Source organism: Pristiophorus japonicus, chromosome 2 (genome assembly GCF_044704955.1).
Source record: "Pristiophorus japonicus isolate sPriJap1 chromosome 2, sPriJap1.hap1, whole genome shotgun sequence".
Taxonomy (NCBI): Eukaryota; Metazoa; Chordata; class Chondrichthyes; family Pristiophoridae; genus Pristiophorus; species Pristiophorus japonicus.
This window is the reverse complement of record NC_091978.1, coordinates 368,638,319-368,665,707: the sequence shown is the minus strand read 5'-3', so window position 1 is coordinate 368,665,707 and position 27,389 is coordinate 368,638,319. Positions and strand designations below refer to the sequence as shown.

The following is a 27,389-nucleotide window of genomic DNA, read 5'->3' as shown; positions in this document are numbered from 1 at the left end:
AAGCAATGTATATATTGCACTGTGTGGAGGCGGTGCAACGAAGATTCATTAGATTGATTCCTGGGATGAGAGAGCTGTCTTACGCTGAGAGATTGTGTAGAATGGGCCCAAACTCTCTGGAGTATAGAAGAATGAGGAGAGATTTCATTGAAACATACGAGGTTCTGAGGGGGATTGACAGGGTAGATGCTGAGAGGTTGTTTCCCCCTGGCTGGAGAGTCTAGAACCAGGGGGCACAGTCTCAGGATAAGGGGAAGGCCATTTAAGACAGAGATGAGGAGGAATTTCTTCCCTCAGGGGGTTGTGAATCTTTGGAATTCTCTACCCCAGAGAGCTGTGAATGCCGAGTCTCTGAATATATTCAAGGCTATCGATAGACTTTTGGAGTCTTGAGAGAATCGAGGGATATGGCAGGAAAGTATTGAGGTCAAAGATCAGCCATGATCTTACTGAATGGCGGAGCAGGCTCGAGGGCCGTATGGCCTACTCCTGCTCCTATTTCTTATATTCTTATGTACTTAGTCTGAGGGGTTCGATCATTGCTTAGAATTATAGTCGGGACTTGTTTAAAACTATTCCTAAGCAAGAGTTCTACCATGCTGCAGCCTATCTTAACAAAATAGCTCACTTTTCTACATCTAAAGGTGCTATCTAAAATGCAAGTCATTCTTTAAATCTCCCAGATTATATAAATGTACCCAAATATACAAAAGAGCTGTATTTCACTCTCCACTCACAGCTGAAACTGGCAGCAGTCACTATCTTTGACCAACGTTTTTATATGGATAGGTTGTGAATGTTTTGTTGGGATTTTATGTAGAACAACAAAAGGGATAGTGTGTCATAACCGAGTGAGTTTAGAATTTCTGCACAGCATTTATTTTCTAGTTGTACCCGGGACCGAGAGGTTACAACTATCAGGGAAGATTGAGCAGGTAGGGGCTCTTTTCTCTCTAGAAAAGAGAAGGCAGAGAGGGTGACCTGATAGAGTCTAAAATTATGGAGGAGTTCGATAGGGTAGATGTAGAGGTGTTTCCACTTGAGGTGGGGGTGGGGGGAAACAAAACGAAGGAATTCACAAGTACATAAAGGAGAAAGGAATAGAAGGATCTGTTGATCGGGGGAGATTAAGTAAAGTGGGAAGAGGCTTGTGTGGAGCATAAACACCGACAGTGACCAGCTGGGCCGAAAGGCCTGTTTCTGTGCTGTAGATTCTATGTAACTTAGAAGGTCACAAAATGGAAAGTTTAAAATTAACTGGAAAATTGAAGCTTCATTGTGCAAAGGTATCAAAGCATTTGATACAGATGCAAAATCCTATAGTGCAGATGGTGGTGAATAAAATAGAAAAAAGTGTTCTCGATTACATTTCCGTGAATTTCTGAACTTTTTTTATTTACATAATGGTTAACCCTCCTTATGAAAGTAGAATAGCAGCTGCATCACTGCAAACACGTATACACTGAATTACACAGTGGGCAGACGGATAGAATCTTGCCTTAAGCGCTGAGAACGAAAACTTGATGAAGATGAACTGCGATGCTGTCCACCCAACTCTATTCATTTAAGGGCTCCAAGCTACCTTTAGTTAGTTTATGTTCAACTCCTTGACCTCATAATTGTTGCTGATCTATACTGCTGCAAGCAAAAGGCAAAACGTGCCAGAAAAGCTAGTGGAAGAGACAGATGCTTCGATAGTACTCAACAGGTGCACATTGTGGCCTGCCTCTCATTTCGCCACACGGACCTCCTCTTGCTCCAAAATAGTCAGTGTAGTCCTCCGTAAGTTGCTACCAATTAAATCAGACTTCCATGTTTGTAGCACAATAGCTGCTGCTGAAATTAAATGTAGAGTTGCTAAGCCATGGTAGATAGAACATGCCTTCGGTAGAGAAATCTGTCGTCTTAGGATTAAGGACAATTTTGGGAGATCTCTGTCCTTGTTGCATGTTTTTTTTCTCTTGCAGCATGCCCTTGTATATATTTTTTTTATTGAAGTTTGAGATATGTTACTCATTTCCACTGGCGGATAATGCTAAACAAACAGCAAAGATGTACCATTGATGCTATTGAAGGTTTGTGCTTTGCTGAGCAGTTATGCGCTTGTGCAAGCTTACAGTCCTCTGATATTTATGATGCCATGCAGTGTTCCTGCTAAGCTGCGCTTTGTTCTGCACAGCCTGTTTCTTCTAATGTGCGGTCCCTTTAGACCTCTGCACATGCACGGTGTTTACAATGTAAGAGGCGGCGAGTGGCCTGCGTAGGAACGTTCAGATTACTGTGCGGCTGCGCGCACACCTTAGCGGGAACATTGATTTCATGTATGCCAGCTGCAAAGATTTTTTGCTTTTTTTTTTAAATACAGGAAATTAAAAATGGTTGCAGAATTGCTGAAATTCCAATATGCCGTCCTGCATTAAGTTCCACTCGCCCCATCACTCCCGTCCTTGTTAGTCTACATTGGCTCAGTGTCCCCCACTGCCATTGAATTTAAAATTATTTTCCTCATCTTCAGTTCCCTCCATGGTTTCACCCCCATCCTCTCTCTGCAACCCGATCCCGTCTTGTGACTGCCCAAGCACCTATCGGCCTTCTAACTCTGGTCTTTTGTGCATTATCCCCACTGTGGGTGGTACAACCATCATCTGCCTCAGCCCTAATCTCTGGAATTCTTTCCATAAAACTCCCCTTTGCACTTTGGGGGGGAAAAAAAACCTTCTCAAAATCCTTCTTTTCGACCAAGTTTTTAGTCACCTTCCCCGCCCTAACTCTTGCAGCATGACATTTGCTTGATTTCTTTATCTATATATTTTTTTTCTTCCCACTCGAAAGCACCTGGAATGTTTTCTACATTAAATGGACTATACAAATGAAAGTTGTTGATGAGATATTATTCAGCTCCTTAACACTGCACTGTGTGCGCATTTAGGAAAAGATTCCCCTTAGAACAGACATATTCTCCGTAGCACATCACTGCGACATTTTGAATTCACAGTAATCCAAGGATATTGTAAAACCTTTTTATTTAAAATTTGACACGGGCCTTCTCATCTCTTTTACCAGCAGCATTCCAGTTTCAGCTGGCTGTAACCAATTTAAAATATTCAATAGCATTTATCGCCAGGAACAGGAAATCACTGCAGCAGAGATCACAATTATTTTCTGCAGGCAGTAAGTCCAATCAATCAGAATCATTTCTTCCTAAGCCATTTGGTTAATTCGGTCCAATAATGTCTGATTTGAGGTAAATATGAAGTGATGATATTGTCTATCTTTAATATTGTGCTATTCATTAATCATTGATGATTAAAAGTGGTGAACCTTTGTAATACGAAGTAGCAGTCCCAAATGTCTTTCTAATATAGGTCACATCACTGCTGTTTGGGGGGGAAAAAAGCTTCAGTGTTAATTCAAAACCATTGTAATCGACACCGACAGAGTCAATTTAATTACCTTTTTAATCAGTTGTTTCCTTTTTTCCTCTCGTGGTCTGTGCCCCATTTTATTTTCCTCTTTGAACTAAGTTCTCTGTCATTGGCGAGGAGCTACTTGTTAATGGCGTCACATCCAGTTGGTGTGAGATGTCATTTGTAAACACTTCACAGCAAATACATTGCGTATCTTGCTTTTAAAAAAAAAAAAATTCCCCCATTGCTACCTGGACTGGAGAAACTGGTTCGGTACATCTTTCATACAGATAACATGCCAAAGTGCAAAATGGAATTCAATCTGGGGAAGTAATGCATTTGGGGAGGGCTAACAAAGCAAGGGAATAGACAATAAATGGTAGGATAGTGAGAAGTGTAGTGGAATAGAGGGACCTTGGAGTGCAGGTCCACAGATCCCTGAAGGTAGGAGGCCAGGTAGATAAGGTAGTTAAGAAGGCATACAGGATACTTTCCTTTATTAGTCGAGGTATAGACCACAAGAGGAGGGAGGTTATGCTTGAACTGTATAAAACACTCGTTAGGCCACAGCTGGAGTACCGCATGCAGTTCTGGTCACCGCATTACAGGCAGGATGTGATTGCACTAGGATACAGAGGAGATTTACGAGGATGTTGCTAGGACTGGAGAATTTTTAGCTATGAGGAAAGATTGGATAGGCTGGGGTTTTCTTTGGAACAGAGGAGGCTGAGGGGAGATCTTATTGAGGTGTATAAAATTATGAGAGGCCTAGATAGAGTAGGAAGGACTTATTTCCCTTAGCAGAGAGGTTAAAAACCAAGGGGCATAGATATATATTGGTAGAAGGATTAGAGGGGAGTTAAGGGGAAATATTTTCACCCAGAGGGTGGTGGGGGTCTGGAGCTCACTGCCTGAAAGGGTGGTAGAGGTAGAAACCCTCATCGCATTTAAAAAGTACTTGGATGTGCACTTGAAGTGCTGTAACCTACAGGGCTACGGACCAAGAGCTGGAAAGTGGGATTAGGCTGGATGGCTCTTTGTCGGCTGGCGGGGACACGATGGGCCGAATGGCCTCCTTCTGTGCTGTAAACTTCTATGATTCTATAATGACATGTTTTTTTTTCCTCTCGCCCCCAGATGGAAATTGTATCCACATGGTGGAAACCGGAATTGTGCAGAAGTTGTTAGATTTACTGGATAGACACGTAGAGGAGGGGAATGTGACCGTGCAGCATGCTGCACTTAGTGCACTCCGAAACCTGGCTATTCCTGGTAAGTATTTCTCTGTTAAATTCTAAACAAAAAATACACGCACCAAGTTTTGTGTTTTTTATTGGGCAATGTAACAAACATTTTCTAGAGAATGGTTTGAAATTCTTGTAGACTGAACCCAACTTTGTTATTTTTAGTAGATTTGCACCATTGGTCTCCTTTTCCTTCTGTGTAAACTTAATTGCTGGCAAGTAAATCCAACTTGTAGCTTTAACTTGAATAATACCGTCCAAAGGTTTTATCTCCCTATTGGAGAAAACCGGAGCAGATGATGCACCACCTGGGCAACTTCCAGTGTGAAATAATCCAGTAAAAAGTTACTGTTCGTCCAGAGGTATGTCACTCCTGCTCGTGACACACTTCTACAAATTTCAGGTCTACAGTGGATATTCTCATAAGTATACCCATGTCCTCTATGATCGAGAGAGTACCTCATATCCAATTACAAGATGGCATGGTCCAGGGCTGCAACAGAATCCAGTACTTTTACAAGGGGTCTTGCTGTACTTCTGTATTTGTGCCCCACATGCGTTTCTCCTTTCTTCTGGAAGGCATGTTGGTCACTCTATTTAAAGAGGTTCCTCGTGTCTTTCACACATGTATTTCTTCAATTTCGTCTCCAAAGGTGGACCGAGTTAGCACTAGCTAAGGCGAGGCTTGGTTTCAATCCTTGAGCCGTTTTATTCCACAGTAAATTGAATATACAAAGCAATAGTCAGGATCGGATTCACTTGGTTCAATCAGTGCAACTTCATTACAAAGTAAGGAATGTGCTATTGTCTTAGTTGACTTAAACAAGAGGTCTCTTGACTATCCTCAGCATTTCTAATCTCTTTGCCTCAGTGAACACCCTCACAACTTTTTCTCTAACAGGCCAGACTGTCCTCCTCCTCCTCCTCATCATCATAGGCAGTCCCTTGGGGTCGAGGATAACTTGCTTCCACACTACAATTGAGTGCTCAGGTGACTGATTAACTCATTTTAAATGGTGGAAGATGCCTGTGCATGAATTCTTTTAACGTGTGGTGGCCTCTGCACCCCAACCACTACATGGGCTTGACGGAACAAGTTCTTGGTCCAGTGGGATCCAAGACAACTGGAGACCTGCTCCGCCGCATGTGCCAATATACACACACTCACACCAACTCCAACATACCCCTACTGTCCTCCTTCCTTCCCACAGGACCTCTCTCTGTGGAATTCACAGTACGCAATGTGAGCCTCACAACCTTACAGCCTCGCTACTGGCCCGTGCTGAGTCTTCCCTTGGTCTTGTCCACGCTGTTTCACCTCTCCGCTCCTCTGTGCCTCATCCGTCCTCTCCTCTCCCGATCTCCGCCCCTCGCCCCGTCCCGTCCCTCGTCCCGGCCTCCGCCCCTCGCAGCTTCCGAAGATTGTCCTAGCAGCCTGCTGGCGTACTGATAAGCCTGGTTGTCCACTCATTATCTGTTTTGATCACCTCATCCAGTACTGCTATTTCTATGGCCAAGTCCACTGGTATTGTCCTGAAAAGCAAAAAGAACCACAAACTCTTCCATCACAAACTACCATTTGTGGCTTCCGCTCCCTGCACTGTCAATTTTTAATCCATGCTTTAATGTGAAGAACTCATGGATTTATTTGTGCCCAAAATAAGAGGCTATTCTTGTGCTGCCTCTCGTTCTTCCGAGATATCCTCTGAACTCTGCTTCTACTCTACGCCTTCTCTCTCAGCTTGCTTTGCTCTTCTTCCAAGCCCTCGTCTTCATGGAACTCACCACTTGCTGTATTGGCGGCCTCTGGATCCATGTCCTGACTTCCTAAATTCTCCACCTTGGTCCATGCTTGCTGACATTGCCCACCTCACGAGCTGGTGGCATTGTACTTTACCCGGAAATCAGCGCGGTCCCTTTTTTCTATGTTTCTATGTCCCGGCCTGCAAGACCATCAACAGGCCGGGGCCATTGGAGGGAGGGAGCTGCGTGCAACGGCAGACCACTGCAGAGAGCAACGCGTGCTGTTGCAGAAGGGCGACTGCTATGAAACCAGGTCGCTGATTGCAGTGCGGGCAGGCACAGCAGGAGGGGCGAAGGAGCGGCGAGAAGTGACCGGGGCCCAGGAGAGGTGTGAATCGGGGGCCCAGGGGCAACACGGGCCAGCCCACACTGCGATACGTGGGCGCGCTCGGTCTGTGCCGCAGAGCTGGTCTCCAGTTAGTCTTGGGTAATCCTTGCCACTGGACCAAGATCTAGCTCGGTCAACCCCGTGTGGTGGCTGTTGTGCAACGGCCACCACACGTTTTAAAAAAAAAAAGTCCACACACGGGCATCTTCCACCCTTCAACATGTAGTTCGGGATCTGGGACATTAGGTCCTTCATTGAACTCATCCCTTTTTGGTGTGGAAGCAAGTCATCCTCGTTTCGAGGGACTGCCTATAATGATGACTTTAAAAATAACTGTAAATCACTCCCTTAAAAAAAAAGAACAGAATAAAATAAAACCTACAAATGGACTGGGGGGAGCAAATAGGTGTTCTTGCTATCCATCCGTTCATTTTGGGCAAGAGTAAAAAGCTGTAACAATGGGATTCACTTTGGAATTGTTGCCTGTTTATTGAAACTCTGCTGAGTCGGATACATGTAGGAACCCGAAGGCAGGGGAAAGATCCTGATGTAGATTTGGTTTTTAAATAACAAATGAGCACCAATAAGTAACTGCTTGCTCTAATCACATTTCATTCTACTGGGAGTCCACAGACAGGATTCTGAATTATGGCCTTTAATATACAGAGAGCAGAACTTACTGAATTCATTCCAGTAACTTAATCAACTATCTGAAATATTGCACGCCCAGCAATTCCAGGCTGCATAGCTTGTGTCTGGCAGCCTAGACCATTTTGAGTTTCAGGTTTAATCCTTGATATCTTCAGTACTTTTCATGATTCGTAATGAATTTAATTCCAGTAAAAATCATTTTTGTTTTGCCTGTGTAAGGAGGATACTGAATCCTAATTTAGTGTAATAGTTGGTGTCTTTTTTTGAGGGTACGAGAGTGATCTAGGACTTCTCACCCATGGGGCAAAGAAATTTGATGTGGCCTGTAGCCTCATTGATATTTTGATTGAAAAGTTAGAATTGCATTCGTTACTGGGATGTGGGCATCACTGGTAAGGTCGGCATTTATTGCCCATCCCTAATTGCCCCTTGAGAAGACGGTGGTGAGCCGCCGCCTTGAACCGCTGCAGTCTGTGTGGTGAAGGTGCTCCCACGGTGCTGTTAGGGACAGAGTTCCAGGATTGTGACCCAGTGACAATGAAGGAACGGTCGATATATTTCCAAGTCAGGATGATGTGTGACTCGGAGGGGAACGTGGAGGTGGTGGTGTTCCCATGCGCCTGCTGCCCTTGTCCTTCTAGGCGGTAGATGTCGCGGGTTTGGGAGGTGCTGCAGTGCATCTTGTAGATGGTACACACTTTAGCCACAGTACGTTGGTGATGGAGGGAGTAAATGGGTGGGGTGCCAATCAAGAGGGCTGCTTTGTCCTGGATGGTGTCGAGATTCTTGAGTATTGTTGGAGCGGCGCTCATCCAGGCAAGTGGAGAGTATTCCATCACACTCCTGACTTGTGCCTTGTACATGGTGGAAAGGGAGTCAGGTGGTGAGACACTCGCCGCAGAATACCCAGCCTCTGACCCACTCTTGTTGCCACAGTATTTGTGTGACTGGTCCAGTTAAGTTTCTGGTCCATGGTGACCCCCAGGACGTTGATGGTAGGGGATGGTAATGCTGTAGAATGTCACGGGGAAGTGGTTAGACTCTCGCTTGTTGAAGATAGTCATTGCCTGGCACTTGTGTGTCGTGAATGTTACTTGCCACTTTGTAAGTATCATGGATGTGAACCTGCATGATGATGATGATGATCATCATCATCATCATTATCGGCGGTCCCTCGAACAAGAATGACTTGCTTCCACATGAGTTCACAGATGTTTCAATGAAGGACCCAATGTTCCAGTCATGAACTCGAGGGGTGGAAGATGCCTGTGTGTGGATTTTGTAACGTGGGGTAGCCGTTGCACATCAGCCACCACACGGACTTGTCAGAGCTAGGCCTTTATCCAGTGGCAAGGGTTAACCAGGATGACTGGAGACCTGCTGTGCTGCATGGACCTAATGCGCGCACACATCGCAGTGTGGACTGGCACGTACTGCCCCTGGGCCCCGTATCCTTATTCGCCGCACCTCCGCCCCAAACATTCCCCGAACCTCCGTCACTATGACCCATCAAATCTCAGCCACGATCCCTCATCGTTCCTCCGCCCCGATCACTCGTCGCAAGTCCACCACATGCATGTAACATGCAGATGGAGTTCCATTGAACAGTGAAACTGGACCAATACAATTCCTTCCTCAAATGAAGGAACAACATTTTGATTTGATTTACATTCAGTGAGGGTCATTGTAAGGGCGCCGGTTCCTAAGATTCCCTTTAACGGGCTTCCCTCCCAATTTCTTTGCACATCTGTCACACACCTGCTTAGAGCGCTGCTGCTTTTCCTTTTCAGGCCCTCTTCACACTTATTGAGCTCTTTATTTAACAATTTTACCATATTTAAAAAAATTTAAACCAAACTCCTGGATATCTGAGCCTAAAGAGGGACCCGAAAATGTTAGCCACGCTCGTAGTGGATAATTGGGTTTGGCAGTTACATTTTTCCCAGTTTCCTGTAAATAGGATCTTTGGAGAGCTCTTCAAAAAGTGGAGATTAAGTTAATAAATGCAACTATTTCCTGATCATGATGACCAAATGTAGCGCCACTTTCAAATGAGCTTTCTTAGTCACATAAGAACATAAAAAATAGGAGCAAGAGTCGGCCATTTGGCCCCTGGAGCCTGCTCTGCCATTCAATAAGATCATAGCTGTCTGATCTTGGCCTCAACGCCACTTCCCTGCCACTCCCCATAACCCTCGACTCCCCTATCATTCAAAGATCTGTATCTCCGCCTTAAATATATTCAATATCCCAGCCTCCAAAGCTCTTGTGTTGGTCTTTGCTCACATCTTGCAGAAATAAACCTGCTAGATTTTCACCTTGTAGCAGATCAGTAATAACTTGAGAATGCTTTAGAATGAAAATATGTATTGTGTGTGTGTTACATAAATGCATGTAAAAGTTGTGGGGTTAAGAAGCGCCTGGGAGCCTGGACTTTGGTATCAGAGGGGGAGTCCTGGGTGGTTAGACTCTAACAAGGAGCTGGCACTAAGTGTTCCTTCTGTATTACAAACTACATACTATGATTCTGATTCTATCAGAGGGCAGATGAGACAGTTTTTTAATGCAACGAGTTGTGATGATTAGGAACGCACTGCCTGAAAGGGCAGTGGAAGCAGATTGAATAATAACTTTCATAAAGGATGTAGCGATGAGAGATCGTGGCGGAGGTGCGGCGAATATTTGTGGCGTAGGAGCGGCGAGAGACCGTGGTGGAGGTGCGCCAGAAGAGCCGAGGGCCCAGGGGCAGCACTGGCCAGCCCACACTGCAATATGTGTGCGCACTAGGTCCATGCAGCAGAGCAGATCTCCAGTCGTCCTGGTTAACCCTTGCCACTGGATAAAGGCCTAGCTCTGTCAAGCCCATGTGGTGGCTGATGTGCAACGGTCACAACAAGTTTTTTTTTAAATCCACACACCGGCATCTTCCACCCCCTCAATTGGAGTTCAGGACTGGAACATCGGGTCCTTCATTGAAACATCTGTGAACTCATGTGGAAGCTAGTCATCCTCATTTGAGGGACCGCCTATGAGAGTGATGAGTGAGTGTTAGATACTGTGACAGTGGTCCTGGGATTCGATACCACCGGAAAAGGAAAACTGAGGATTGGGTGGGAGGTGGGTGGAATGCAGACTTTGGCTCACCAATAGTTCCTGGGTTGTGGCTGGTATTGGAGGAGGGGTTCCCAGGGTGCAGCATTACTATAGTAGGGGATTCTGAGATGTGACTGAGGGGAGGGGATCCTGGGCCATTAGTGGTTGCAAACCGCCATGTGAGATCGTTTGTACGCTCCCAATAGACCTACGTATAAGTATATGGACAAGTACATCGTTTACTTGCAGCCTCAGTACGTAAACATCTGCCCACGTCTCACCGACTCATGCGTCCTCTGTTACGTGCAAGATCCATTACGTACAAGTTGTAGGATTCGGCTGACTTGAGCGATAGCAAAGGGAAGAATATCGTGCCCAATGCCAAGCTTTTGAGGGGCTGAGGCCTCAGAATCTTAAAAAGGTACTCCTAGATAGAGCAGGAAGTCACGAATGGGGTGGGGATTTGGCCAGAGCTGTAGGAGGATGACCAGTTGCATGTAGGAGGCAACGTACATCCAGGGCTGCAGACTGGGATAGGGGAAGGAATGGAAAGCGAGCATAATTGGGTATAGCCGTATAGGCATAGCTACTTTAGCATTAAGTATATTGCTACATATATAAAATGAAAAGCTAGGTGTGATGGAAGTATCTTGACGCAAACACACATACCCAAAAACATCACATATTATGGTTGTCAAGTCTTTCTTTTCCACTGTTGCTGTCCGCATACTGTCCTGGCCAGCTTACTGCATGAAAATCATGTTCACTTGAATTCCTTTTTTTTCCCCCAGTATTAAATAAAGCTAAGATGCTGTCCGCAGGAGTTGCAGAGGAAGTGCTGAAATTTCTGAAGTCTGAGATGCCACCTGTCCAATTCAAACTACTTGGAACGCTGCGCATGTTAATTGATGCACAAGGTATTGTGGTTATGTATAAAATGTTTGTTAGTAGCAAATTTGTATTTCTAAGAATTTTTAATTGCTCGTTTCAAAAGCCTGCCGGACAGTTCGATGGTTTGGATCTTAAAACAGCAGGATACAAGTTCTCCCCTAGCAAATAGCTATTCTGGAGATGGGCCATCTCATAGGGAGAGAAAGAAAATTGGCCAGCAAGTGTCTTTATCCTGCTCTCATACCTGCTAGTAACTGGTTACAGAATTCTCGGGAAGCTGAGAGCAGATTTGCCTGTCTGTTGTCCTGGTCCAGGATATGGAGAGGGGACCGAAAATAAATTAAATATTTAAAAAAGCTAGTTATTGCCAAGAAGCAAACTCTCTGTCGCGCTCGGGTAGCTGATTTCAGCCACGGTGTAGACAACTCTACAGATAGCATACGTGTCCTTGTGCGAGAGAGGAGGAAAATCGTCATGGGTCCTTGCAGCAAGTTCTGCTGGAAAGTATGTGTGGACATCAGGTGATTGTAACCCCGTGTGGTCACATAGCCTGCTGATGTTCATCATTATGGTGCCCATAATTTTTTTATGGAAATTTATCTTTCTAAGTTAGCAAAATCACAAATAGCTCACTCCTGGTGCACATTGGGAGTGTATTTCAGGAAACTGCATATGCCCAGCCCATGAGTTTCTGTCCATTTATTTTTTTAAATGTACTTGCATGAGGTCCCAGAGGGTTACTGTGGTGCCTGTGCAACCATACTCCAGTATAAGCTGCCGCTTTCAGGAGTCTGTGGGCAAGAGGATTTGCAGCGGCAAATAACAATTCTTGCGGATAGTCAAACCTCGCCTTGCAAGTTCTTCCTGTTCCCAGACAGAGCTCTAGGATTATTGAAATGAACTGATAAAGACTGCATTCGTGATCAGAATGAACTTCATAATATGAAATTCCGACAGTGCTCTAATTGTCAATGGTCTGCCTATTAATAGACCTAATCAATTTCCTTAATCGCAAATGGGAAGTCAAAACTATGTGTAGTGTTCAGGTGAAGCAGAGTTACAGGATGGGATTAATTGGATTTATTCAGTCCCCATTTTAATTGGGTCCTTATTATAAATTCCTATGTCCACATTTATAATGGAAATTTGTCACGTGTAATGACGCCCTCTGACCAGTAGTGATGCTGCTGCAGAAACGCACAATATCTGAGCAAGGGTCCTTTGTATGTGAAATGCTCCCCCTTAACTCTGTAGACAATATACCTTTTCCTGATCCAATTCGCCCAGAGTAGCTAATTCACCATGTGGTATATGACCAAGAAGACCATCTTTATTGATGGCCTGAAATGTTTATTTCAGCTAACTGACCAGTGGGCAATGTCCCCTGCCGAAAGTGCGCGGCCGCGTGTCAATCGGGAGGCCCTGTGACAAGCTGTTGCCAATGGAAGATACCGCACTCCTATGGCTGCGCAACAGATTTAAAGGGACCGCGCACAAAAGAAAAAATGAGAGGAAACATTGTCTTCCTATTTGTTTCAAAGCACAAGTAAGCAGTGTCATATCTATGATGGACCTGCTATGAATACCCCCTCCCCCTTGGCCCCACTCAAGCTCTTCTCTCCTGTCTCCTTCCCTCTGTCACCCAGTCATTCATTTCTCCTCCCGTGGGTACTTTGCCAACCTCTCGCCCTCCAATCTCGACCGCAACTCCACACTACTCTTCTATATTCCAACTCTGCTGCATTTCCGGATTGCATCCCTCTTGGATAAGCTCACATCTACCCTCTGTGCCTCTCTTGGCCTTCTCTGTAAGGAGGCCTCAACAGGCCCTGCAAACAGAAATCCATCCAAACAGCAGCCTAGCTATTGTGGCTGGCTGAACCAGACTGATCTACTTCCACCTCTCCGAGCATCGCCTACCTCTACCCACATCTCAGCCCATCTATTGCTGAAAACCTTATCCATGCCTTCGTCATCTTAAAACTCCGCTATTGCAACGCGCTCCTGGCCAGCCTCCCATCCTCCATTCTCTCTGTTGCCTGTATCCTATCCTGCAGTAATTCCATCACCATCAAAATAGGAGCAGCAGTAGGCCTCCTAGTCCCTCCTCTTTTGGCTCTGTGTCAATTTTTGTCTGATTACACCTCGTGAAGCACCCTGGGATATTTTTTCTACGTTAAAGGCGTTATAAAAGAAGGTTTTTGTTGTATGGGCAGCGATGGTTGTTCATAATGCTAGATAAGGGTTTGAGTTATCCCGAAACCCCATCTCCATTTGTTGTTTTGAACCTTCTGAACTGATGCCAGTGTTAACCACCCACCAAATCAGGGGTACGAGTCTGTTCATCCATAATAGCAGTGCAGATTTCTAGTGCAATCCTCCTCTACTTTGTTACTTCCACCCAAGCATTCTCTTCCCACGCTACCTGGTTATGGGAAAAAAATAACATTAATTCTACGTGTTATATAAATGCCACACCTATTGTGCGCAGGTGGTATCATTTAAAAAGAGAAATGGAGTATATACACTTTTTGATTGTTACACGCCAGTCTAAGCAAAGCAACGTCACTAAATCCACCCACATAAGTTCAAGTGCTGAATGTGGTTTGTGCTGCAGTGTAACAACAGCTTAGAAATTGGTGGTGATTTGTGGAAGAACTGTTTCCATCAGCAATTTTCCACATGCTCTAATTCTCTGATTTTTGTGTGTGTGTTTCCGCTGTAGCTGAATCAGCCGATAAGCTGGGAAAGAACATTAAACTGGTGGAGCGTTTGGTAGAATGGTGTGATGCAAAGGATCACGCAGGCGTCATGGGTGAATCAAACAGGTTGCTCTCTGCACTTATCAGGCACAGCAAGTCAAAGGTATGTTTTCAGGAATGCTGCTTCCTAAAAGTAGCATGCCCCGAGTGGTAAACTTGGGAATCTGCAAGTCTGGGATGTACAGTACTGAATAAACGGGCCAATGTGTGTGGGAACTAGAATGAACAAGTGTGACAAAAAAACATGGTTAAGTCAAACACTTATTCCATGTAAAACAACAAAATCCAATCAGTGGTGCTCTGGCCAAAACGAATTTGAAAAGTGGCTAAAATAGCAAAGCCATAAATGTTAATCGGTCATTTCTCCTCACTAGTGATACGGAGAAATTCAGCCGCGCTTATGTTGCGGCATTAACCTAGGCGGGTCGGTAAATTTTGCGCCGGGAAATAGTTTGTGTCTCCAGCCGCAAAATTCACCTGAGTGTGGGGCGGAGCGCTAAGGGAGGCGTTCCACACCTCTCTTAGGGCGCTGGGCCAGCTGAGCAACTGAAAATCCTGAGTAAACAGCCAGCCTCGGAGTGCCCTGAGAGAGTTTTCCGTGAAAAAAAAAATCTGGGGGAAAAAAACCCTCCAAAAACATTCCCAATACATTCATAGTCAGTCCCTTGAAACGAGGATGACTTGTTTGTATGCCAAAAAAGGATGAGTTCACAGGTGTTTCAGTGAAGGACCTAATATTCCAGATCCCGAACTGCATGTTGAAGGGTGGAAGATGCCTGTGCGTGGATTTTTTTTAACATGTGGTGGCTGTTGCACACCAGCCACCACACGGGCTTAACAGAGCTGGGTCTTGGTCCAGTGGCAAGGGTTAACCAAGACGACTGGAGACCAGCTCTGCTGCACGGACCTAGTGCGCACACATCTCGCAGTGTGGGTTGGCCCGTGCTGCCCCGGGCGCCTGACCCTGAACTCCCGCCTCTCCTGGGCCGCATCACATCTCTCCACAGTCTCTCGCCGCTCCTGCTGCCAATACATTACTCACGCCACCACAACATAAATCGCAAAAATAAAGCACAAATCACACTTATCTCAGGTCGATATTACTTGCCTCACTGTGGCCGCTACAGCTTGGAACGGCAGCTTCCACAGGCGGTCCCACTAGGATCCGACGCCAACCAAATATTGAGCCGGTGTCGCAACCGGGGGCATTGCACACCGGCTCGCCTCTTCCGGGCGGTAATGTTCCACCGCTCCCTTGAAACAAGCACTGAATGTCCCGGCAAGATGTCCGTACGCCCAGGAGTGCTTATTGCCACCCCTCGGGTGGCAGAGGACCTAAAATCCAGCCTTTTAAATTTTGTTTCTTGTTTTAGAATTTTTGCTAGGGTTTGATTTCTGTACACTCGTGTTCATTTGTTCTTCAAAATGCTAACTGCTGTTTCCTGTCTTCCCTGCTTCATAAGGATGTTGTCAAGACCATTGTTCAAAGTGGCGGTGTTAAGCATTTGGTGACTATGGCGACGAGCGAACATGTTATAATGCAGAATGAAGCTCTGGTTGCTCTGGGACTGATTGCTGCCCTGGAACTTGGTGAGTGGTGAACATATAAAATTGTCAGGCTCGCTTTAGGCAGTTTCTGCAACTTTCATTAAAGTTCTGTGTTCAAACAAACCTTGTCAGTCTGTTGAACACCACCTTCTAAATAAGAGAGCCAATGACTACAACCCTTTGCTTTTGACAGTAATGCCTGTAATTGTCACTGAATTGGGGTTTCTGCATCCCAGTGACCACTAGGCAAGGTTGTCATTGTGGACTTTGTGCACTATTCTAGTCCATTTCAATGTCCCAAGTTTTCAATCCTATTGTGCTGCACAGTAATGAGTACTTTTGGGTTTCGCTGTAGATTTGCAGGTGAAATTAGTCGAAATCTACTTCTCGGGAGCACTTTATTTTTGCAATTGTGTAGAGACAACCTTGGAAAGAAATGTAAACCTCTTCCTCCCAGTTCACCTGCACCAAATCGTAAGGTGCGATGTTCATCTTTTTGAGGCAGATAGAGAAAATAATACAAAATGGATAGCAGAGGACTTAAAAGTTGCTGTCCCTTGCAACCACCAGTCACTCACTGTCCCTATCTCCCCAACATTGCCAGATTTGCCATTAGGACATTGTAACCACCCTTTCCCGGAAGGTGGGACCTCTTCACGTGTGGTTGGATGAGGGAGCCAGCCACTTAGATGTCCCACAGTGCAAGGGAGTACATTTTCAGAGTGCCATTTCCAAGGAAATTTTGATCCCAGAACTGCAAAAGCTCTGGTATAAAGCCACAGACAAGGAAGCTACAGGTTCGAATGCAAGTTTGGAATTTCTTGAATTATTAATTGAGCTTGCCTACTCTATGCAACCTTGGTGTTGACTTGCGTTATGGGTCTTGGCTCATCACCTAGGTTTCTCAACTTTTTTTAAAAAAGCATAGCTTTAAATTTCACATCATAGAATGGTTATAGCTCAGAAGGAGGCCATTCAGCCCATCGAGCCTTTCCCACTCCCCTGCCCTTTCCCCGTAGCCCTGCAATTTTGTTTTCTTCAGATATTTATCCACTTCCCTTTTGAAAGATAAGATTGAGCCTGCCTCCACTACCCCCTCAGGCAGTGCATTCCCGATCTAAACATAGAAAATAGGTGCAGGAGCAGTCCATTCGGCCCTTCGAGCCTGCACCACCATTCAATATGATCATGGCTGATCATGCAACTTCAGTACCCAACTCCTGCTTTCTCTACATACCCCTTGATCCCTTTAGCCATAAGGGCCAGATCTATACCCTTTTGAATATATCTAACGAACTGGCCTCAACAACTTTCTGTGGTAGAGAATTCCCCAGGCTCACAACTCTGAGTGAAGAGGTTTCTCCTCATCTCGGACCTAAATGTCTTGCCCCTTATCCTTAGACTGTGACCCCTGGTTCTGGACTTCCCCATCAGGAACATTTTTCCTGCATCTAACCTGTCCAATCCCGTCAGAATTTTATATGTTTCTGTGAGATTCCCCCCTCATTCTTATAAATTCCATTGAATATAAGCCTAGTCAATCCAGTCTTTCTTCATATGTCAGTCCTGTCATCCCAGGAATTCGTCTGGTGAACCTTCGCTGCACTCCCTCAATAGCAAGACTGTCCTTCCTCAGATTAGGAGACCAATAATATTCAAGTTATGGTCTCACCAAGGCCCTGTACAACTGCAGTAAGATCTACCTGCTCCTATACTCAAATCCTCTCGCTATGAAGGCCAACATACCATTTTCCACCTTCACTGCCTGCATGCCAACTTTCAATGACTGATGTACCATGACACCCAGGTCTCGTTGCACCTCCCCTTTTACTAATCTGTCACCATTCAGATAATAATCTGCCTTCCTGTTTTAACGCCTCGCTGAGTAAAAAATGTTTTATCCTGCATCACCTCTGGTTCAATTGCCGATCACTTTAAATCTGTGTCCTCTGGTTCTCTACCCTTCCGCCAATGGGAACAGTTTCTCTCTCTCTCTCTCTCATCTGTCCAGACCCTTCATGATTTTAAACACCTATCAAATCTCCTCTCAACCTTCTCTGCTCTAAGAAGGAGAACAACCCCAGCTTCTCCTGTCTATCCACGTAACTGAAGTCCCTCATTCCTGAAATAATTCTCGTAAATCTTGTATGCACATTCTCTAAGGCCTTCACATCCTTCCGAAAGTGCGGTGCCCAAAATTGGACACAGTACTCCAGTTGGGACCGAACCAGTGTTTTATATAGGTTCATCATAATATCCACGCTTTTGTACTCTATACCTCTATTTATGAAGCCTTGGATCCCGTAAGCCTTTTTAACTGCTTTCTCAACCTTCCCCTGCCACCTTCAGTGATTTGTGCTTTTATACCCCCAGGTCTTTGGTCCTATAATCCGGAAAGGGGTGCAGGACCAACCATTTAGTTTATATTTCCTCTCTTCATTCTTTCTACCAAAATGTACCACTTCACACTTTGTGTTAAGTTTCATCTGTCTGCCCATTACACCAGCCTGTCTATGTCCTCTTAAGGTCTCTCCCTCTCCTCCTCACTGTTCACTATACTTCCGATTTTCATGTCATCTGAAAATGTTGAAATTGTGCCCTGTACATCCATTGTGTTCCAATGTAATCGGACGTGTTCTGAATTAAAAGAGGAAAAATAATCAACGTCTTTGCCTTGAGATTTTTACAGTGATCCAGACACTTCATTCATTGTGGCAACCAGCCCATCTACAAGCTTTTGCCTCAGTAGTTCCTATTATGTAACACAACATTCTGGAGAGATCCGTATATACGTATTATTCACTGAAAGGCATTTTTTTTATAAGTAGGCATGCAGGTACAGCAGGCAGTAAAGAAAGCAAATGGCATGTTGGCCTTCATAGTGAGGGGATTTGAGTAGAGGAGCAGGGAGGTCTTACTGCAGTTGTACAGGGCCTTGGTGAGACCACACCTTGAGTATTGTGTGCAGTTCTGGTCTTCTGATCTGTGGAAGGACATTCTTGCTATTGAGGGAGTGCAGCGAAGGTTCACCAGACTGATTCCCAGGATGGCAGGACTGACATATGAGGAAAGACTGGATCGGCTAGGCTTATACTCATTGGAATTTAGAAGAATGAGAGGGGATCTCATAGAAACATATAAAATTCTGACGGGATTAGACAGGTTAGATGCAGGAAGAATGTTCCCGATGTTGGGGAAGTCCAGAACCAGGGGTCACAGTCTAAGGATAAGGGGTAAGCCATTTAGGACCGAGATGAGGAGAAACTTTTTCACTCAGAATTGTGAACCTGTGGAATTCTCTACCACAGAAAGTTGTTGAGACCAGTTCGTTGGATATATTCAAAAGGGAGTTAGATGTAGCCCTTAAGGCTAAAGGGATCAAGGGAGTATGGAGCGAAGACAGGAGTGGAGTACTGAAGTTGCATGATCAGCCATGATCATATTGAATGCTGGTGCAGGCTTGAAGGGCCGAATGGCCTACTCCTGCACCTATTTTTTATGTTTCTATGTTAACGTCTCAACATCTCTTCGGGTTTTCAGCCCTTCATCGGGAATCTTTTATACAGATCATGAAAAAGAAAACTCCTACCAGTCATTGTTGGAACGCAACTGTATATTCACTGGTACATTTATGACCCAAGATCAGCAGAGCGTCCTTGTAGAAGAAAGTATAATACATTGCAAGTTATCTTTAATATCACGCTGAGTAAACTGATGCTAAATTTAAGCACATTTCCACTCATCACACTCCATTCATAACCGCTCAGATTTATTTGACTGAGAACCATTTCATTTTCTTAGGCCAGATTGAGACACAGAACCAAATGGTGTAAGGATCATCACCTAGTTACTCTACTCTGCAATGTAGACATGGCTTCAGAAACTCTGGCACAATTGTAGTCTGCTTTGATATGTCTGTCCTGTTACCAGAGTACCAAGAGCATTGAGTATTTCATGCCGATTTCTTTAATTAAAATAGGGCTCAACTAGGTCCCACTCCATGAACTTGTAGCACAAAAAGTCTAAGCTGACACGCCAGTGCAGTGCTGAGGGAGCGCCACACTGTCTGAGGTGCCGTCTTTTGGATGAGACGTTAAACTGAGGCCCCGTCTGCACTCTCAGGTGGATGTAAAAATCCCGTGGCACTATTTCAAAGAAGAGCAGGGCAATATCCCCGGTGTCCTGGGGCCAATATTTACCCCTCAAATCAACATAACAAAAAAACAAACAATTTATCGGTCATTATCACATTGCAGTTTGTGGGAGCTTGCTGTGCACAAATTGGCTGCCGCGTTTCTCATATTACAACAGTGACTACACTCCAAAAGTACTTCATTGACTGTAAAGCGCTTTGAGACTCCCGGTGGTCGTGAAAGGCGCTATATAAATGCAAGTCTTTCAACTACTGCAATGATTTAGTTAGTGAGGACACTATGATGTGCAACTGAGCTATGATACAAAATTCATCCCCTCCTTATACAGAGCTCGCTGACCTCTGCCAAGTTGGCACCACCACAGTTGATTTAGGGAGAGTGAATGTGCAAGGATTTACAATAGCTATCCCAGCCTCCCTTTCTGAAATGGTGCTTGTGTAGGGGGAGAGGAAGATCAAACTGGCCTCTTTTGCCCCTTTTGTGTAATAGCTTAACTGAGCTTAATGTTTAGACGCTGCGTGAATTGTGGCCACTCTGATGAGCTACCTGGTGATAGCCATTACCGCTTTTTGGAGAGGGAGGGATTTTTGTTTTTTTGCTTTGAACGAGCTTTTCAAATGAGTTGCTTCAGGTGATGCATTAATGTATTGATGGGCTGATGTATCATTTTATTCATCATCATCATAGGCGATCCCTCGAAGCGAGGATGACTTTTTTCCAGGCCAAAAAGGGATGAGTTCACAGGTGTTTCAATGAAGAATCTAACATTCCAGGTCTCGAACTACATCGTGAAGGGTGGAAGATGCCTGAACTTGGATTTTTTTTAATGTGTGGGTGGCCGTTGCACACCAGCCACCACACGGGCTTGACAGAGCTAGGTCTTGGTCCAGTGGCAAGGGTTAACCAAGATGACTGGAGACCAGCTCTGCTGCACAGACCGAGCGCGCGCACATATCGCAGTGTAGGAAAAGAACAAAAGCTGAAATAGGATTTTTTTTTTTTTTAAACTGAAATGAAATACCCTTGAGAGGAAATGCCTGCTATAATTACAGTACTGCAGCTTTAGAAATAATTAATACTCTTTGCCTTAAAACGCCAGTTTCTATTCTGGTGTGATGCTCTGCACAGCACTTCCCCCGACAGCATGAGTGAGAACAATAACTCTCGATGTGGGAAAGTGCTGACATAGCACAGCACGTTGGTGCACCAACATACCTCATTGCTTTTGGATCTATTGTAGTGTAGCTCTACGGATTCTGAAGTTATCAGCTCGCTCTTGTTCCCCCCCCATGTCTAATGATAGATGCATTTACAAAGGAAATACCAAACCACCACAGGAGGCACTGTCCCACCAAGTATTCAGCAGAGGAAACGTCAGGGCCAGTGATAAATATTCACTCTGAGATTGACTGAGTTACTTCAGTATATGATTTGCATTTTGTAGCTTGAGAAAATCATTTGCAGCTGCTTGGCTGATGTCAGTTTATTGTTTTTGATGTCTCTTATGCCTGCGGTGTTTCTGGACAGTAGTTTTAAAAGCGTAGACCAATTTGAGCACTATATTTATCCACAGGCAGATCCGATTGAACACTAACCACAAAGTAGCAAGTACATTGCAGGCTTGGGTTCACATCGGATGGATATACCCCAAGCAGATTCTCAGCGTGTTTTCAGTTCAGTACAATTACCATGATTTAAAATAAGCATAAATCATTTTAGAATACATCAGAAATTAGTAATTATACACGAGCCAGATTTATCTCACTTCAAGTGACTAGGCACGCATCAGTGTCAAAAGATCTGATGTGTCCCCACCGTGGCAAAGCATCGCACTTTGGTTTGGTCATTGTGTTTGTGAACACAAGGACAGCCATGATGACCTGTTCGTGGTCGCAGTACGTTTACAAGGGAAATGTTTAGCATGAGATTTAGTTTCAACTAGGCCTGTATTCACTAGAGTTTAGAAGAATGAGGGGATCTCATTGAAATGTATAAAATTCTGACTGGGTTGGACAGACTGGATGCGGGGAGGATGTTTCCCCTGGCTGGGAAGTCTAGAACAAGGGGTCACAGTCTCTGGATACAAGGTATGAAATTTAGGACCGAGATAAGGAGAAATTTTTTTCACTGAGGGTGGTGAACCTGTAGAATTCTCTGCCACAGAAGGCTGTGGAGGCCAAGTCACTGAATATATTTAAGAGGGAGAGATGGATAGATTTCAAGAAACAAATGGCATCAAGGGGTATGGGGAAAAAGCAGGAATATAGTGTTGGGATAGAGGATCAGTCATGATCATATTGAATGGCGGTGAATGGCCGACTACTGCTCCTATTTTCTATGTTTCTGTCTGTGTGTGTGTGTGAGAATCTGTGTGTGTGTCTTCACTGACAGCGAGTCAATCTATTGTGGTCAATGGAAATGGTATGGTTTTAAAACCTTATATTTTGTTTCTAATACTCAGTTTTTGACATACATTTTTGTTTTTCCCCTACTAGGTACAGCTGAACAGGATCTGGAGAATGCTAAACTTGTGCAAATTCTACACAAATTGCTTTCTGATGATGTCAGTGCACCCGAAATCAAGTACAACTCAATGATAATGATTTGTACCATAATGGGATCAGGTGAGGCTAGAGAACACAAGCGATCCTTCTTAAATGCATAACCTTGTCTACAAATCAGAATAGTGCAAGCATTTACGGTACAGAAACAGGCCGTTCGGCTCAACGGGTCTCTGCCGGTGTTTATGCTCCACACCAGCCCCCTCCCACCCCTCTCCATCTCGCCCCATCACCATATCCTTCTATTCCTTCATGTGTTTATCCAGCTTCCCCTTAAATGCATTGATACTATTCGCCTCAACCCATCCCTGTGGCAGCGAGTTCCACAAAGTTTCTGGGCAAAGACGTTTCTTCTGAATTCCCCGTTGGATTTATTAGTGACGGTCTTATTTTATGGCCCCCTAGTTCTGGTCTTGCCCGCAAGTGAAAAACATATTTTCTGCATCTACCCTATCAAACCCTTTCATAATCTTGAAGGCCTCTAGTGGGTCACCCCTCAACCTTCTCTTTCCGAGAGAAAAGAGCCTCAGCCTGTTCAATCTTGCTGCTGCTGAAACATTGTAGTGCAGCAAAACATTTTTAATTTGGCAGCTTGAGGCGAAAGAATCTCCCAAAGCTAGTGAGAACAAGCCACTAGGTCCTTTGGGAATATCTGTGCCAGTGTACTGGACCTTTGCCTGTATGATTAGAGCAGTTAAAACCCACAATGCCTTCCGGCTGACAGGTCAGCGGTAATGACTGGCTTGCTGCTGGCTAGCTAAAGTCTGTGTCCTTAGCAGCCCTTCAGTACCTTTGTAGCAGCTATGTTGACCAGATTTCTTGCACTTCGTGTGAATGCCTGCTGAAGTTAAAGTAATAGTCAGCTAATCTGGTTTCTCTACAAGTCACTAGTAATTTACTTGTCATGTATTCCAAGTTTAGATTGGCCAGATGTTGTCAATAAAGTTGTAATCACTTTGTTTATTCCTGGATCCAGAAGTTTATTAGACCTGGAGTCCCATCAGTATCACTATTAATAATAAAAACAGTTGGAAAAAAATATTTAAATACTGGGGTGGGGAAGAAAGCAGTGACTGTCAGTAACATGGACAACAACTGTCTTGGAGGAGTTAGTGTGACAGAGAAAAATTACAATGTTCAGTTAAAATTACAAGGTTGCTGAAGCATCTCTAAAGACCTTTATTAAATTCCTCTCTTGGATTTAGCAATTCTTTTCAACCCAGTTTCCCCCATAGTGATATTACATACGATATACGGCACAGAAACAGGCCATTCGGCCCAACCAGTCCATGTCGGCGTTTATGCGCTACTCGAGCCTCCTCCCGTCTTTCCCCATCTAAATCTATCAGCGTAACCCTCTATTCCCTTCTCCCTCATATGCATGTCCAGCCTCCCCTTAAATGCATCGATACTATTCGCCTCAACCCCTCCCTGTGGCAGCGAGTTCCACATTCTCACCACTCTCTGGGTAAAGAAGTTTCTTCTGAATTCCCTATTGGATTTCTGGGTGACTGTCTTATATTGATGACCTCTAGTTATGCTCATCCCCACAAGTGGAAACATTCTCTCCGTATCTGCTCTATCAAAACCTTTCATAATTTTAAAGACCTCTATTAGGTCACCCCTCAGCCTTCGTTTTTCAAAAGAAATATTAACACGCTGTTTAAAGACCCACTCTCCCCAATTGCAGCTCCTATGGGGGGGGGGGGGGGTGAATTATACAATTACATCAAATTGTTATTAGTATTTTCTTTTCGCTCAACTATTTGAATGTGAATGGTGTTGATGACATCATCAAATAGAGTACAGTGGCAAAGTGGTTATGTTACTGGGCTAGTAATCTAGAGGCCTGGCTAATGATTGAGGCAAGGGTTCAAATCCCACCATGGCAGCTGGGGTATTTAAATTCAAATAATTAAATAAATCTGGAATAAAAGGTGACCATGAAACTACAGATTGTCGTAAAAAAGCATCTGGTTCACTCGTGCCTTTAGTGAAGGAAATCTGCCGTCCTTATTGTGACTCCAGACCCACAGCAATGTAGTTGACTCTTAACTGCCCTCTGAAATGTTGTATTCAAGATGGCAGCTCACCGCCACCTTCTCAAGGGACAATTAGGGATGGGCAATAAATGCCGGCCTTGCCAGCGACGCCCACATCCAGTGAATGGAATTTTTTTTAAATCATTGGGTATTGGGCACAAGTCTGTGGGGGAGGCAGCAAGGTTGATGCTGATTTTGGCTGCATTTGTACTAATAATGATTGATGATTTTCCTAATTGGTTTCTCTTAACTGTTAAGCAAAGTACCTACCCCCGCAGTGGTATCAACGTTTACTTCTGAACAAAATAGTTTGATGAAATTCTGCTCTGTAAAATGTGATTTTGTTAAACAGACAAGAATATAAAGTTAACTAGAATGGGGAATGAAATAAGGCACCAATATATCTTTGCCGTGATTGCAAGGGAGTGGTTAAAGTACAAGAGTAAGGAAGTCTTGCTACAATTGTACAGGGCATTGGTGAGACCACACCTGGAGTGTACTATGCACAGTTTTGATATCTGAGAAAGGACGTACATGCCTTAGAGGCGGTGCAACGAAGATTCACTAGATTGATCCCTGGGATGAGCGGGTTGTCCTACGAGGAGAGATTGAGTCGATTGGGCCTATACTCTCTGGAGTTTAGAAGAAGAGGTGATCTCATTGAACCATTCAAGATTCTGAGGGTAGATACTGAGTTGTTTCCCCGGAGTCTAGAACTAGGAGGAACAGTCTGAGGATAAGGGGTCGGCCATTTAAGACTTGAGATGAGAAGCAATTTCTTCACTGAGGGTTGTGAATTCTTGGAATTCTCTACCCCAGAGGACTGTGAATACTCAGTCGTTGAGTATATTCAAGGCTGAGATCGATAGATTTTTGGGCTCCAAGGGAATCAGGTGGGAAAGTGAGGTCATAGATCAGTCATGATCTTATTGAATGGCGGAGCAGGCTCGAGGGGCCGTATAGCCTACTCCTGGTCTCCACGTGCATGTACGTGTTTTTCTGCTTCCACGCCTCTCGGCTGTAATATTCCACACTTTCAGTATCTCGGGTACTGACTGTTCTGGGAATCCTCTGCAGCCAATATTTCCTTTAAAGAAAAGTTTCCTTGCCATTCTTGGTGGAAAGAATTTCTCATTTCCCCCCCCTTTCTCCCTTCCCCCCCCCCTTTCTCCTTTCTCCCTTTCTCCTTTCTCCCCCCCTTCTCCTTTCCCCCCTTTCTCCTTTCTCCCCCCCTTCTCCTTTCTCCCCCCCTTCTCCTTTCTCCCCCCCTTCTCCTTTCTCCCCCCCTTCTCCTTGCTCCCTCCCTCCTCCCTCCCCCCTCCCTCCTCCCCTCCCACATCCCTCCTCCTCCCCTCCCACACAAGAGATTAATGTGCAAAGTTAAAGCACATGGGATTGGGGGTAGTGTGCTGACGTGGATTGAGAACTGGTTGTCAGACAGGAAGCAAAGAGTAGGAGTAAATGGGTACTTTTCAGAATGGCAGGCAGTGACTAGTGGGGTACCACAAGGTTCTGTGCTGGGGCCCCAGCTGTTTACATTGTACATTAATGATTTAGACGAGGGGATTAAATGCAGTATCTCCAAATTTGCGGATGACACTAAGTTGGGTGGCAGTGTGAGCTGCGAGGAGGATGCTATGAGGCTGCAGAGTGACTTGGATAGGTTAGGTGAGTGGGCAAATGAATGGCAGATGAAGTATAATGTGGATAAATGTGAGGTTATCCACTTTGGTGATAAAAAGAGAGAGACAGACTATTATCTGTATGGTGACAGATTAGGAAAAGGGAAGGTGCAACGAGACCTGGGTGTCATGGTACATCAGTCATTGAAGGTTGGCATGCAGGTACAGCAGGCGGTTAAGAAAGCAAATGGCATGTTGGCCTTCGTAGCGAGGGGATTTGAGTACAGGGGCAGGGAGGTGTTGCTACAGTTGTACAGGGCCTTGGTGAGGCCACACCTGGAGTATTGTGTACAGTTTTGGTGTCCTAACTTGAGGAAGGACATTCTTGCTATTGAGGGATTGCAGCGAAGATTCACCAGACTGATTCCCGGGATGGTGGGACTGACCTATCAAGAAAGACTGGATCAACTGGGCTTGTATTCACTGGAGTTCAGAAGAATGAGAGGGGACCTCATAGAAACGTTTAAAATTCTGACGGGTTTAGACAGGTTAGATGCAGGAAGAATGTTCCCAATGTTGGGGAAGTCCAGAACCAGGGGTCACAGTCTAAGGATAAGGGGTAAGCCATTTAGGACCGAGATGAGGAGAAACTTCTTCACCCAGAGAGTGGTGAACCTGTGGAATTCTCTACCACAGAAAGTAGTTGAGGCCAATTCACTAAATATATTCAAAAGGGAGTTAGATGAAGTCCTTACTACTCGGGGGATCAAGGGGTATGGCGAGAAAGCAGGAAGGGAGTACTGAAGTTGCATGTTCAGCCATGAACTCATTGAATGGCGGTGCAGGCTAGAAGGGCTGAATGGCCTGCTCCTGCACCTATTTTCTATGTTTAGAATGTCGTCATCACCAGGGGCTCTCTCCCCTTTATTTCATCACAGGTGCTCCCTCGAACGAGGATGACTTGCTTCCACATGGATTCACAGATGTTTCAATAAAGGACCCAATGTTCCAGTCCTGAACTCCAGTTGAGGGGGTGGAAGATGCCTGTGCGTGGATTGTTTTAACGTGTGCTGGCCGTTTTACACCAGCCAACACACGGGCTTGACAGAGCTAGGTTTTGGTCCTGTAGCAAGGATTAACCAGGACGACTGGAGATCTGCTCTGCATGGTCCTAGTGCGCACACATATCGCAGTGTGGGCTGGCCCGTGCTGCCCCTGGGCCCTCGGCTCTTCTGGGCCCCGTACCCTCATTCGCTTCACCTTCGCCATGATGTTCCAGGGCC

At 44.9% G+C, this 27,389-nt stretch overlaps 1 protein-coding gene across 3 annotated transcripts in view; it reads left to right on the top strand.

Annotated features, from left to right (window-relative positions):
* The window catches only part of rap1gds1 (RAP1, GTP-GDP dissociation stimulator 1), a 101,612-nt gene that overhangs the window by 72,550 nt on the left and 1,673 nt on the right, over nucleotides 1-27,389 (top strand). For all 3 annotated transcript variants that reach the window (XM_070872884.1, XM_070872880.1, XM_070872891.1), the window contains 5 exons: nucleotides 4,545-4,679; nucleotides 11,318-11,443; nucleotides 14,143-14,282; nucleotides 15,643-15,769; nucleotides 22,377-22,505. In XM_070872884.1, coding sequence (XP_070728985.1) covers nucleotides 4,545-4,679; nucleotides 11,318-11,443; nucleotides 14,143-14,282; nucleotides 15,643-15,769; nucleotides 22,377-22,505 — 657 coding nt within the window. The remainder of the gene's footprint in view (nucleotides 1-4,544; nucleotides 4,680-11,317; nucleotides 11,444-14,142; nucleotides 14,283-15,642; nucleotides 15,770-22,376; nucleotides 22,506-27,389) is intronic.